Source organism: Hemicordylus capensis, chromosome 5 (assembly GCF_027244095.1).
Source record: "Hemicordylus capensis ecotype Gifberg chromosome 5, rHemCap1.1.pri, whole genome shotgun sequence".
NCBI classification, from domain to species: Eukaryota; Metazoa; Chordata; class Lepidosauria; order Squamata; family Cordylidae; genus Hemicordylus; species Hemicordylus capensis.
Genome location: NC_069661.1, coordinates 112,572,669 through 112,586,571, shown reverse-complemented (window position 1 = coordinate 112,586,571; position 13,903 = coordinate 112,572,669). Strand labels below are relative to the sequence as shown.

Genomic DNA, 13,903 nt, shown 5'->3' with positions numbered 1-13,903 from the left:
CTCGTCCGGCGGCCATCCTGGGGGGCCAGAAGCGGCCGCCCCGAAGAAGCCAGGTAAGCGGCAGCACGGCCAGGCCTTGGCCATGGCTCTGCCGCCTCCTTGGCCGCGCCGTCTCCTCTGGCCGAGGCGGCGGCTTTGCCGCCGCCTCGGCCAGTGTCCCCCGCCGCCGCTTACCCGGCTTCTTCGGGGCGGCCGCTTCTGGCCGCCCAAGATGGCCGCCGGGTGCTGGCGGTCCTGGCTCCCTGGCTCTGTTCTGGCCATGTGCTTTGCGCATGCCCAGAAGAGGCCAGGGAGGCACGGACACACGGTTGGTGTCCGTCCACGGACGGACACCAAGCGTTTTATAGATAAGGATGAATGAATAAATAAAATTAATAAAATACTGTTCCAGAAGTTTTTGCAATTTTCTGCCATGAAACAAGCCACTTATAGGACTTTTTAGATAGTTTTTTTTAAGTCAGCAAATTTTCCAAGCTGTTTCAAAATAAATATTCAGAGACTTCTCAGTCCCTTCCCCCCCCATATCCAAGCCCTATGGCAAGCAGATCCCTATATATGGGGGGGGGGGCGGGAAAGGTAACCACAAAAAGGAGTTCACACTCTACCTGGCAAATGCTGGTCTGGGTTAAGCAGGGCAGCAAGGGGTCTTCTGCTGCAGAGAACACTCTGGCTGCCTCCTCCTTCCTGGCTTGCTTGGGCCCTACTGGAGTTCAGGCTTCACTGCGGCCTACACGGAGGCCTCCGTGGAAGCCCCGCCCACCCGCCGATCAGCTGAGAGGCGGGGAGAAAAGGCGCTCTTTGCAGCTTGCCTGCTGCTTCGATTGCGGGCCAGCAGAACAAGCAGGAGAGACGGCGAAGAGGGCAAGTGGCTGAGAGGCTATGGGGCTGGGCAGGGGGCAATGGGGAGTCACATGAGGTGCCTCTGGGGTGCCCCTCCAGGCAGTGGGACCCCCAGACAACTGTCTCACCTTTCCCTATCATTGTTACGCGCCTGCTATCAATCTATCGTGGGGTCATGTAATCATTTCCTGTTGTTTCTTTTATTTTACAAAGTTTATAAACAATTTCCCATCAAAAATGTCCAAAGCAGTAAACAAGGTTTGAAAGAGTATCAAATAAAATAGAATAATATTAGGAATCAGCCGCCCATTAAGAAAGAGGAGAAGAGTCACCATTTGCCACATTTTGAAAGTTGCCGCTCACAAAAATGACATGGCTCCAGGTCCCGCAGTGTCCCCTACTCCCAATAAAGCGGTGAACTACTCATGAGCCCCAAGCCTTTACCATTGATTTGATTAAGTGTCATCGGTGTGTCAAGTCGGTGTTGACTCTTAGCGACCACATAGAAAGATTCTTTCCAGGATGATCTGTCTTCAGCTTGGCCTTTAAGGTCTCTCGTTGGTGTATTCATTGCTGTTGTTACCATATGGAACCATTAATTAGCTCATATGCATGATACAGGGAGGAGGACAATAACTGTGCTGATTCCACCCCCACCCACCCCCTTTATTTTCAAAGTTAAATGGTGTGTTTTCAGTTATTTCAAAATAATTGAAATAATAATGTTTGAAAATACATTATTGAAAATAATGTTTTCAATTATTTCAAAATAATTGAAATTATTTTCAAAGTTAAATGTTCCTCCTCAGCACGCAGGAGGAGGAAGGCAGGATTGGCCTGCAAAGAACAACATGGCAGAAGGTTCTTCTAATTCCTCAAGGCAGATTGTGAAGACGTGCTTGGCTATGTGTGAAACTGAACAGAGGACTTCTCCAGACTTTACTTGTCACTGATACAATGTAGTTAGAACTGCTCACCCTCCTTTATTCATTAATGTTGAGGTCACAACATAATGCATTTAGGAGTATGAGAGTTTTGAACTCGTTGTGTGTGATGAGATTGCCCAGTAGGTGCTGTTGAGACTCGCATCACCACAGATAGTACTCCAAATCATAATAGCCTAACTAGCTAGAGAAAGAATCACATTCCCTAAGTTAGAATTATATTTCAATTTCAGAGCAGGAATTGAGTATGAAAGGTTCTAGTCCAATGCTTGCCCAGCCAGCCATCATGAAGTTCAATGGAGTGGCCAAACCATTATCTCTCAACCTAACCCATTTCACATCACAGGGTTGTTGTGAGAATAAAATGAGGCAAAAATATATTGTAACTTGCCTGGAACCCTTAGGCTAGGGTGTGTGGGGGAAAAGTTAATTATTTTGGTGACTATGCAAATTTAACATTATTATCCCTGCGATCCCTGACGCCCACTGCCTGGCTGAGGTGTTTATGATGCAGGCAAAGGAAGAAGCTTCAGCTTCCAACTTCCTATAGGTGTGCTGCACTTCAGCAAGGCTGATAGATAGAAAGGTGGGGAACTTGCTTGCTTATTGAGATGGGAAGCATCAATTGATCTCTAGGCACTGTACAAATTTTAATATTAAAAACCACAGATTAAAATACATAACACAATAAAAACAAATTTTTAAAAAAATAAATCTAATTAAAAGCTTGCGAGAACAGGAGAGTCTTGAGGGTCTTCCTGAAAACAAACAGAGAAGGAAATGCTCTTTTTTTCAGCAGGGAGCATATTCCAAAGCCCTGGGGCAGCCACAGAGAAAGCCCTGTCCTGAGTTGCCACCAGACGAGCTGCTGGCAACTGTAACTGGACCTCGCCAGAAGATCATAAAAGGCAGCAGGGATTATGACAAAGGAGGCGCTCTCTTAAATAGCCTGGACCCAAGCCGTTAAGGGCTTTGTAGCAGGCGTGGAGCCAGCCAAGCGGCGGCCTGTGTCCAGCCCTGCTCGGCAGCCCCCTCCAATATTGCCCTGGGCAAAGAGGCACCTTTTACCATGGTGATTCTCTTTATTTAGCAGGGGGAGAGTAACTGGCCCTATCCACCCCCAGCACAGTACTTCCAGTGACTGTTGCTGGTGTGTGTCTTATGTTTCTTTTTAGAATGTGAGCCCTTTGGGGACAGGGAGCCATCTTATTTGTTATTTCTCTTTGTAAACCGCCCTGGGCCATTTTTGGATGGGCGGTATAGAAATTGAATTATTTATTTATTATTATTATTATTATTATTATTATTATTATTATTATTATTATTATTATTGATATGCCTGTGTGCGTGACGTCACGCGCACGTTGGCGTGGCTCGGGCTCCATAGGAGCCCAGAGCAAACTCCCCCCTCCCACGCCCAGGCTGCCGAGATCCTGGTTGAACTCTTTGCTAATTATTTCAGGCAGCTCCGACTGCCCCATAGAACGTCTTTCACTTCCTCTCCCTCTCTGGAAACGTCCTATGAGGCAGCCCAACACTGCCTGAAATGATGAGCTGAGAGCTCATTCAGGCTCTTGGCAGCCTGGGCCACACCCCCTTGGGCCACGCCCCCCTGAACTTGATGGTAAATTCAAACGACTTCCTTATGATCAGCGCTGTTGTCCCTGCGGCTCAAGGGATATAGAGTCTATCACCCATGTTATTCTTTATTGCCAGTTTTATAAGGATGCTCCCACCAAATTTATTGCTCCTATTTTAGTCATTTATCTTGGTCACACAGACCAATTTTATTTGGAAGTTATGCTGGCCAATTTTAAACTTGTAATTTCAGATAATGTGGCAAAGTTCTGTTTCGTGGCATCGAAGCTCCGTAAAGACTGTATTAGCAATTTGAATGGTTTGTGATTTTGTAAACGTTTGAAATTTCTGAATGTTCTTATTAATGCTATTAATTGTTATTGTTTGTTAATCTGGTCTGTGACCGCAATAAACATACTACTACTACTACTAAGGGATAAACATTCTATGGGGCAGTCGGCGCTGCCTGAAATAATTAGCAAAGAGTTTGCCTGGGCTCTCGGTGCCCCAGGCGTGGGGGGGGGGGAGAGTTTGCTCTGGGCCCCTATGGAGCCCGAGCCATGGGATGGGGCTCTCTTGGCGGCCTTTCCCCATTGGCGGCCTGGGTTCTTTGAACCCTTTTGCCCAATGGTGGCTCCGCCCCTGCCTTATAGGTAATAACCAGCACTTTGTATTTCACCCAGAAACATATCGGCAGGAAGTGCAGTTCTTTCAAAACCGGTGTTATATGGTTCCTTCGTGTTGTACCAGAGACCAATCTGGCTGCCGCATTCTGTACCTATTGTAGTTTCTGGACTATGTACAAAGGCAGCCCCATGTAGAGCGCATTACAGTAATCAAATCTGGAGGTTACCAGCAAGCATATGTATCACTGTTCTAAGGTCATTCACCTCTAGAAATGATTATTCAGTATGTGTTTCTGTACAAATTCAGAACACTGAAACAGAACTGCTTTGCATGCTTTCTGAGTAACCCCCCCCCCAAATTGTATGGGAGTCTACTTCTCTTTCACGTCTAAATAGTATTGTTATCTAATCAGCTTGCCTAGCTTGTGATTTTTTGATGTCATTTGTTTTCTTGCTTGTCAGGATATTATTCCCAGGAGCACATATTATTCTTAAAAATATTTTCTAAATAAAGGCACTGGGTAGCAGCAATGACTGAAGTGAGAGCTGATGTTCTCTACCTGATAGGAAAAAAGGTAGAGAACTCTTTTTTGTTTTGAAAGGGGTTCTTAAAACATTTTGATAATTAGGCTTGGTTGTAATCCGATTTCTCCCTTTCATTCCTTTTTAGACAGATCAGCAAGAAGACAAACTAAACCACAAACAATACTTCATCCAGTCAGAACAAGCTTTATCTTAGAACACTTGACACTGGTTATGTTTTTTAAGGAGGGAGGAAGAATGATGAAGAATAAAGTGGCCAGCAATTTAGCAGGATGGATATTACCGGCTCCACCACGTTGACACAGGCCTATTAAAGTTTCTCCTTTATTGTAGATGGGACATTTTCTAAGCTACAAATGCGGAACAATCTGAGTTGTTCCGCCCCTCCACCCCCCACCCACCCCTGCCTCTAGACCATTCTTCCTGGGGAGGGGGGAAAGCTGTTTGTGGGTTGCTTTTTTTTTTTTAAGCTTCAGGTAGTGGGCAGTACCTTGAGAGGTGAATAGGACTGTGAGAAAGGTGATTGACAGCAGCAGACTTTGCTCAATACCTGCTCTCTATATATTGTAGCTCCCAGCAGGATACTGTTTGAATCCTTCATTGTCTGGGAAGAAAGGACCAGGTGAGTAAAAGCAAATCTGACCTCAAACTTTACATTGTCTTGATGATTTCATGTATATTTGACTGATTCTTCTCGGAGTGCATACCTGAAATAGCAGCCTGTGGATCTAAGGTAGGGAATCGGAGTAGTATATTGTGGAATTGTAGAAGTATTTTTAAATTGCACACAATTGTTGCAATTGCACTTTGATCAGAATGTTTAATTCCCAGACAAAACATACTGAAAATAGGGGGGAAGTTCTTATTAATGAAGGCATCTACAGTAAATAAATTTGGGGGTTATTTTATTTTAAGGGAGGGGAGCCCCATTTGTTTAAAGGATTTGCTTTTTAGTTCATTAGGATGGTGTTATTCTTAACATTTCTGTATCCCTTGCTAACTGAGCAAAGAGACACCTTTTTAAAGTGGTGATAGTCTTTATTTAGCAGGAAGAGAGCAACTGGCCCTATCCATCCCCAGCACTGTATCCCTCCAGTGGCTGTTGCTGGTGTCTATCTTATGTTTCTTTTTTTAAATTGTGAGCCTTTTGAGGACAGGGCGCCTTTAAAAATATTTATATCTATGTAAACCACTTTGGGAAGTTTTGTTGAAAAGTGGTATATAAATATTCGCTGTATCCATATTTTATATTGCTTTTAAACAAAAATGTTCTCAAAGCAGTTTACACAGGAAAAGAGAGTACCAGAGTACATTGCATTTTCAGGCTATTCATAAAAGCTTCCTTTTCTGTAGCTAATTGGCTTTGATGCACTGAGATAAAAATATTACATTAATTTAGGATTAATAGTTAAATATGACACTAGAGAGAAATCAACTGATATAGATGATGACTTTTCTATTAGATCTGTGTGCCTTATCAAAGTGGTTATGTTTTCTTCCATGGAATTCTTTACTTGGGTTGGATGTGCTGCATTTTTTATTCAAAGTGCTCATTGTATGATCCTGAAGGGTGAGGGGGGAAAGAGAAAACCTGATACTTTTAACTGGCTCTTTACCTGCTAGTAAGTATGAGTGAGCTTTTGAGCTTCACAAACCCCTTCTTCAGTAAAGCAGTCCAAGACCTCAAGATCAGAGTTATTGTACTTCTCTTCGCCTACATTAAAGGTGGAAGACTAAATATAAATACTGTTCATCTTACAAGTAGTCCTAGTAATGTCACTGGAGCAAGAAAAACTTGCCCGCCTAGCAAATTTAAACTGGCAGGACTGGAGCATCTATTTGCATGATAGAACAAGCAAGAATTCCAGAGTGCTCTTGCTCCTGTGACATCACTAGGAGTGCCAGGAATCAGGATGAATGAGCCATTGGGAAAATACAGTGAACAACTGCAAAGTAATGGAGAGCTTCTTCCTTTTTTTAAAAGCAGTCCTTCAATTTGTTGTTGCAATAGATTGTTGGAGTAGGTTCTCAGCTGTGAAAAGTTGCCTAGCCTTGCAGTTGTTTATCAAACTCTGCTGACTTGCACAATCTTTCTTTTCTTTTGTTCATGTATGTTTGAGTACACCAAATCACCTTTTTTTGCGGGGGTGGGTGGGTGGTACTCAGATTTATTTTTTGCCTGCTGCATCTTGAGAACTTGAATATTCTTCTTGCTGTGTGCGTATATATAGCACTTTTTATTTGCATCGTGCTGTGTTGTGTTTTCCTTTACTCAGGGGCCAGGCGGTGGCATAGATAGTGAGTTAGCTTCAGATTGGGGAGACCCAGGTTCTTCCTGTTTCTAACCTACTTCAGAGAATTGTTGTAAGGCTAAAATGTGCTGGGACATACCATGCCTGCTACCTGGAAGAAGGGTACAATAATAAATGGTTAATCTTTCTCACAAGAACCCTGTGACATAAATCCTATTATTTCCATTTTCTAGATGGGGAACTGTGGCTGAGTGACTTGTCCAAGCCAACATAATGAGTGTGTGGTAGAGGTGAGACTTTAATATAGGTTTCTAAGGTATAGGTACAATATTCTGTCCATTGGATATTAGTGGCTCTCGTAGTTTTTTCCAGAGGAAAAAATAACTGCTGCGCATGGGAGCAAAAGGCTTGGTAGGGGAAGCCATCTCAAAGACATAGGTTCTAATGAGAGGCAGTGTCGTGAATAACGTGTTGGATCTGGACTGGGGAGATATGGGTTCAAATGCCTGCTGAGACATTAAGCTCACTAGGTAACTTTGGACAAGTCTGTCTTTCAACCAAAACCATATAAGATTGTGGTGAGGTGAAAATATGTGAACCTTATGTATACTTCTCTGAATTCCTTTAAGGAAAGGTAGACTAAATGAGGTGATTAAAAATATATATCTAAATGCAGGTGCAAACAGTCTTCTGCATCCTTTTCCACAAGTGTTCCTTAAAAAAAATCCTTTTTTAGATTGTAACACATCCTTAATACTGTTTTTAAACTGTAGGTACATTATAGCATTTGGAGAGTCCACATTCAAATTGCATAATTAAGAAATGTAAGAAAAAGGTTTAACAACACCTAAATAAAACAACCAAATATAACAGTGTAAAACTGTCACTAGGAAATGGAGGCATCTCCCTCCAGCATAGCAGCAGATAAAGATACAGCATCAACATGGACTAGAATTATATGCACTATCCGGAGAAACTCAAACAGCAGTTTGACAGTGACAGTTTGGACGAAGTGAAGTTTCTGGACACTTCTCAAGGCCAGAACCATGTAAAGTCTGTTACAACAGTCTGGTCTGCCAAATAAATATAAATGTTGTTCAGCATGTGCAAAGTCCCTATGGGTCCTGATCCACACAGAGGTGAATCACTGATATGTCTAGGTTCCCAACCCTACCCATGTACATTTAACCTGTATTACAAGGCCTTGTATCACTACCAAAGGTTGTTTAAGATCCTTTGAAACATCTTCAAATAAAACTGCTTCCATGACTGAAGAGCAATTCAGTCTCTTGGTCATGTTAGTATATGATGGGACATTGGAAACTCTTTAGTATATAAGAAATTCTACAGCACAATAGACACTACTGTACTTCTCAGATAATTTCAGGTGATGTGTGTGTGAAGAATTCTTTGCCTACACAAGAGATATTTTATACCCTACTATCTAACCGCTCTGAATACTTGAAAAGAATGTGAGCATATGAAAGTCTAATTGTTTGGTGAGTTAATAAGTAGTTGTGTCTGAAATCATTGGTATTTCCCCTTCTACAGAAATCTCCCCTTCTCCTCCTAGTCTCACTTCAGTGTTTCTTTGTCCATCCCTCTGTAATTTTGAGGTTTCTAAATCAAGTTGCTTGACTGTAGTAGCTTCAATGACTGCTTGTCCTTTCATTGGGCTGACATGGATGGCAAGCTACAAACAATGCTTTGTGGCCACACACAAGTCAGTAGTTCATACATCTTTGTGTTACACTCCACAGAGTATAAACAACATCTTTTACAGAAGAACTAAAATGTTGGGAAATCTAGACAAATGCTGTGTTGCTGAGCCATGGAGGCATCTAGATATATTCAATCTAGCCATGATGCAGTCAAAGTTGCGAGCTTTAAGGCCTATTGAAGTCAATGGGAGAGAGTTTAAGCACATGCTTAGTTCTTCCACCGTGGGAGAACTAAGCATGTGCTTAAACTCTCTCCCATTGGGCTTAAATGTTCTCCAGTTTATATCAATAAGTAATGTGATTCATTATTATACATAAGACAAAATATGCTTCCATGAAAAATAAGAAACAAGGTGGCCAAGGAAGAGCGTTCAAAGAAAGTTGCAGGCTCAAAAAGCGATGAAGAAGAGGCATAAAGTTGAGGAAAGTAGGGACCAAGGACTCTGGCAGGGCTATAGCCAGCCTTCCTCACTGTGGAATTTGCATATCTCCATAGCCTCATTCAGACACTACAAGCGCAAGCAGCACTCACACTTACAACTCCGAAAGCGGGGAGGAAGTTTTGCCCCACCACTGTCACTCATCCCCTCCAGCCAGTTGCTCGCAGTTGTAGCTCCATTTGTCTGAAGGGGGAAGTACTGGCCATCACAGTTACGGTGCTTTCCCCTTCAGACAAACAGAGCTATAACTGTGTGGCCAGCTGGGGTGAGTGACAGTGGCAGATGGGACTTCCTCTCCACATTTCACGCTCTGTGAGTGCTGAATGTCTGAAGAGGGCTCATATGGGGCTTCAAAGCAATGGCTGGGGAATCTGTGATTTTCATGCAATCAGCGGATGTGTCTGTAACCCTGTTGCTGGCCAGAGTATCTGTTTGTTTATGAATTATTAGAATCAGAAACATAGCAGTTGAATAAGAATAATTATTTTTATTTCTAAGCTTTTGACTGCTTATAATGAATACTTTATTTAAGTAAACGAGTTTCCCCTTGCCTCATTTAAGCTCATAGTCACTAAAGAGGCATTTGTATTCTCGTATTTGCTAGATCAAAAACATGTGGGTGTGTTGGTCTATCTGAAAAGTTGGTTAGGGCCAACCAACTTTTATTAAATAGTGTGTGAATGTTTGAATTACACAAAACTCTTCTCAGGCTGAATCATAAATTAAATTTAAAAGCGGGGAGAAATGTGTGTCTGGGTGAGAGCATATGATCTTTTGCTAAAAAACCACCAGTGTGGATTCTCATAAATAATACATTCAGCCTGGCACCCAGAGTTTATTTCCCTTCTTTTACAGAACAAGTTGTTTAGCCTCTATGCATCAAAAGGCTTTGGAGAAACTTTTTGATGAGCTTTCTTTGATGTGTCTCCCCCCACCCCATTGCAGGACATGGCTCCATGGCCTGAAGTAGAAAACAGAGAAACCATTAACTATATTGAAGAGCCCTGCTCCAAACAAAACCACATTATGTCTGACAAAGCAAAAGGTAAAACAAAATCTGCTATGCTCTTGAGTTTGATTTCTGCACATTTTTAAATACTGTGTAAGTTTTGCAATTGAGAAACGATGATAAACAATGTATTGCTTACTTATTTTGTCAGATGACGTAATTTCTATAGGAAAGCAGATAGAACTGTTGCCTGCATATTCCACCACAGCCTTGACAAGTGAATCACAGACAGAGGAAGAAGATGACCCTTGGGATATTCCAGTACTCCAGAACACTGGAGTCAGATGGTCAGGTAAGTTGCCTATCCTCATGGAACCTACTGAATGTTGTTTATGCCATCTCCTCTTCCTCCACCTCCTTCAGCTTAACTTTGTGCTTCTCAAATGTTCACTTTCCGAAGAGTCACATAAGCCCAGCTACACTTTGCTCTGATCTTCTGTGCATGTATTAATACTAGTAATTAATACTTACTAATTAATATTGATTTTCTTTGTTTGCTATTTAATTTGCCCAGATTGGCAGTTGGCAAGTTAAGCAAATCAGTGCAAAGACTAGCCAGTTGCTAGTAAATGACAGCCTGCTAAACCACTTTTGTTTCACACGTTAGGGTTCGGTAGTAGAGGTGATGTTCTTGATTTTCTTTCTTGAATCTATAATCCTCTTACAATTTACAATAACAGTGAAGCATAAACGAATGCTGCCAAGCAGCTTCTAGAACTTCCTCATAAGCAGCTGAAATATTTGATTTATTATTTTACTAGCTTATTATAGCTTAGACTTTGCTTTTCTCCAGTGAGCTCATCGTGGCTTATATAAGCTTATGCATCCTATCCATCCCACAGCAACTTCTCAGTTGATCCCATTATCAGAATGAAAGCATTTAAATAATGTCAGTTGTAACAGATGAGAGGATTTTAAACAGCTGGAAAGTTCTTAAGTGCATGGTATTGCTGTTATCATTAATCTCCATTCCATTAAAAGGAATAATGCTATCTTCCTCATCGGAATACTGTGAGGTCTAGGGGGGTGGGGGACGTAAGATGTTGCTAACTATTCCATCATTTTGCATTTCCATTGACCATGCTACATTAAGTAGAGTGAGACATAGACTGTTAGAAATATACCCAAGGGTACTGTTGTATTCTATTCAGTAATCTTTATTTGAAGTTTGTTTTTTGGACATTTGTCCCCATAGGGATCCTGTAGAGAGTGTGGGGGAGGAGTGAGAAAGGAAAAGGGTGGGAAAGGAGAAGGAGAAAAGGGAGTTATTGCTGAATAAACCTCTAGTTAAGTCTACATAAGATTTCCTTGTGTGTATGAAGGAAGCAGGTATAAAAGGCACTTTTTGGTTGGACCTTTAAAGCTTCATAAAAATCATTCAGCTATAGTTAAATGTTGTTAACTGGGGCATTCCTTCTGGTTTATCATCCACAGAGCTCCTAGCACCGGCCTTGACTCCTTGGACTTGCTGGGAACTGTTGAAAATTAAGCCTTAAATTCACTGCTTTTTTTATATAGAAAGAGTTTGTTTTGTGTCTTCCAGAACTGGATGGGAAAAGCAAAATACTCTGTGTCTTAAAAGGCATAGCAAAGTTTATAATCTTGCTTGGATTGCTGTACCTTTTTGTCTGCTCCTTGGATGTGCTAAGCTCAGCTTTCCAACTAGTAGGAGGTAAGAAAATAATCTCAGAGGGTGTATTTAGGTGCTGTACTAAGTCTGCTGGATTTAATTCTGTTAAGAGGAACTTGTTGAGTTCAACATCACACTTCCAAGAAGAATCGGCTTCAAAAAAAAGATAATCCTGCAAAGGGGATCCTCAGTAATTGAATGTTGACATTCCTTTGTTTATAAAAGTGTCTTTTGTTTCCAGAATTCCAAGGTAATGTTGACATTAGAGATTAGCATTTGATTTTAGAAGCTTGCTTTTGCTTTGCTTATTCGTTACACATAATAAACATTCCTTCATTAGAACAAATTCTCAGTCATGTTAATCTCTTTCATGGCCCTATGGCTAATGTGCCAGACACTTAACACAAACATTTAATGTGCCAACACATAACACGTGTTGTTGACATGAGATCTGGGAGACAAAAGTGTTTCACCACATACATGGAGTAGGCAGTAAAGGTGATGCGTGTATGATGGTCCACATGTTCTGCATTGTTGGGCTGGTGTTTCCAGTTGGCCCACACTACTGCAGGTGTCTAAGGAAGTGCTGGTGGATTGTGCAAGAGAACAAATGTGCATACTCTTAAAGTTGTGTGCCCATACTTTGGGAGTGCAGCTTACACTGGAAGCCGTGTAAGTTGCACTCTCAAAGTGCCAATGTGCAACTTTAAGTTCTGCTAAATTGGGAACTTGCCCTCCAGACTTGTGTTGTTTTGGTGTTTGTTTGTTTTTACATTTTATATCCCGCTCTTCCTCCAAGGAGCCCAGAGGAGTATTACATACTTGAGTTTCTCCTCACAACAACCCTGTGAAGTAGGTTAGGCTGAGATTGTTGTGCTGATGCAACAGGGTGCATTTATGATGGACCTTCTGTAAAACCCCTTCTTCAGTCCAAAGACGTTGCATGAAATTAAGCCAAGCTATCCACTACCCTTGTTGTGTAAGCACAATGGGACTGCAAGAGATTGTAAGCTTTGAGCATCTGCTCAGCTACACAGTCTTTTGGCATGTGCACATCTTTGTTGTGCTAGCACAGTTAGTCTGGATGCTGACCACCATGTGTACATGAGAGGAGAGCTGGTCTTGTGGTAGCAAGCATGACTTTTCCCCTTAGCTAAGCAGGGTCCACCCTGGTTGCATCTGAATGCGAGACTTGATGTGTGAGCACTGCAAGATATTCCCCTTAGGGGATGGAGCCGCTCTGGGAAGAGCAGAAAGTTCCAAGTTCCCTCCCTGGCATCTCCAAAATAGGGCTGAGAGAGATTCCTACCTGCAACCTTGGAGAAGTTGCTGCCAGTCTGTGAAGACAATACTGAGCTAGATAGACCAATGGTCTGACTCAGTACATGGCAGCTTCCTATGTTCCTGTATATCACATGCATGGCTGCGGTGATGGACATAGTTCTGTTCATCTTTTAACTTGCAAAACAGTTTTCCTTTCCCATCTGTCTATCATACGTGTTGCAGTAAGTGTCAGGAATTTGGTGCATGTTGGAATTTACTAGTGATTCTGAAGATATTAAAAGGCCTAGAATATCAGAAAATCCTGACTCTTACTAATAATCCAAAGCCAACTTAGTGCCATCAGTAAATCTCCAAATGCCATTTGTACTTTCATCATTTATTAGTTATGACTGCTAACCACACCATGGCTGTAAATGTCAAAAACAAGCTTCATGAGATGAACATGTCTGATGTTCCTTGCTGGGCCTCCTAAAAATCATAAGAATTATTAGCATGTCAGCATTCACCAAGTTACTTACCATATCATATACTCTCTCTCTCTGTATGGCATACATATGTGTTTTATTTATATACTGCCCATCCCAGAAGGGTTTATGGCAGTTCACATCCAAAACTCAATAATTAGAATTTATTAGAATTTAACATAACAAAAGCAGTTAAAATATTAACATAAAACTTTAAAACCAATTAAATGTTATTAAAAGCATTATTATATATGCACACCTTGCTCTGAAAAACCCATTCAAGAATAAACTGGTTAGTCTTTAAGGTGCTACAGAACTTGGTCATTTCTATGTCTTCACTGACAGCTGAACAACACAACTATTTTAGGGGAAAACCCATTTCAGGAGTCATGGCTGGGAGCCGAGAAGTAGAGAGGCAGTTTTACCACATCTTGGTTGTTTTTTTTCTGTTCAAAATGGTTCACCCTGCAGCTCTTTCTTATTAAAATAAAAGACCATAAAGGTATCTTACAAACATAAGTGTGGAACCCACTGGGGAAAGAGTAGCTTGGGAACACCATTTGTAGTAGAGA

The 13,903-nt window shown here is 41.7% G+C and overlaps 1 protein-coding gene across 7 annotated transcripts in view; it reads left to right on the top strand.

The window, feature by feature from the left end:
* The window catches only part of SLC34A2 (solute carrier family 34 member 2), a 90,245-nt gene that overhangs the window by 54,090 nt on the left and 22,252 nt on the right, over positions 1-13,903 (top strand). For 2 of the 7 annotated variants that reach the window (XM_053252256.1, XM_053252257.1), the window contains exons 2-6: positions 5,102-5,153; positions 7,017-7,073; positions 9,890-9,989; positions 10,105-10,245; positions 11,497-11,625. In XM_053252256.1, coding sequence (XP_053108231.1) covers positions 9,893-9,989; positions 10,105-10,245; positions 11,497-11,625 — 367 coding nt within the window. In that variant the 5' untranslated portion in view covers positions 5,102-5,153; positions 7,017-7,073; positions 9,890-9,892. Of the gene's footprint in view, positions 1-4,368; positions 5,154-6,456; positions 6,485-7,016; positions 7,074-9,889; positions 9,990-10,104; positions 10,246-11,496; positions 11,626-13,903 lie in introns of those variants that run through there. The other 5 variants (XM_053252253.1, XM_053252251.1, XM_053252255.1 and 2 more) reach the window with 5 other exon arrangements.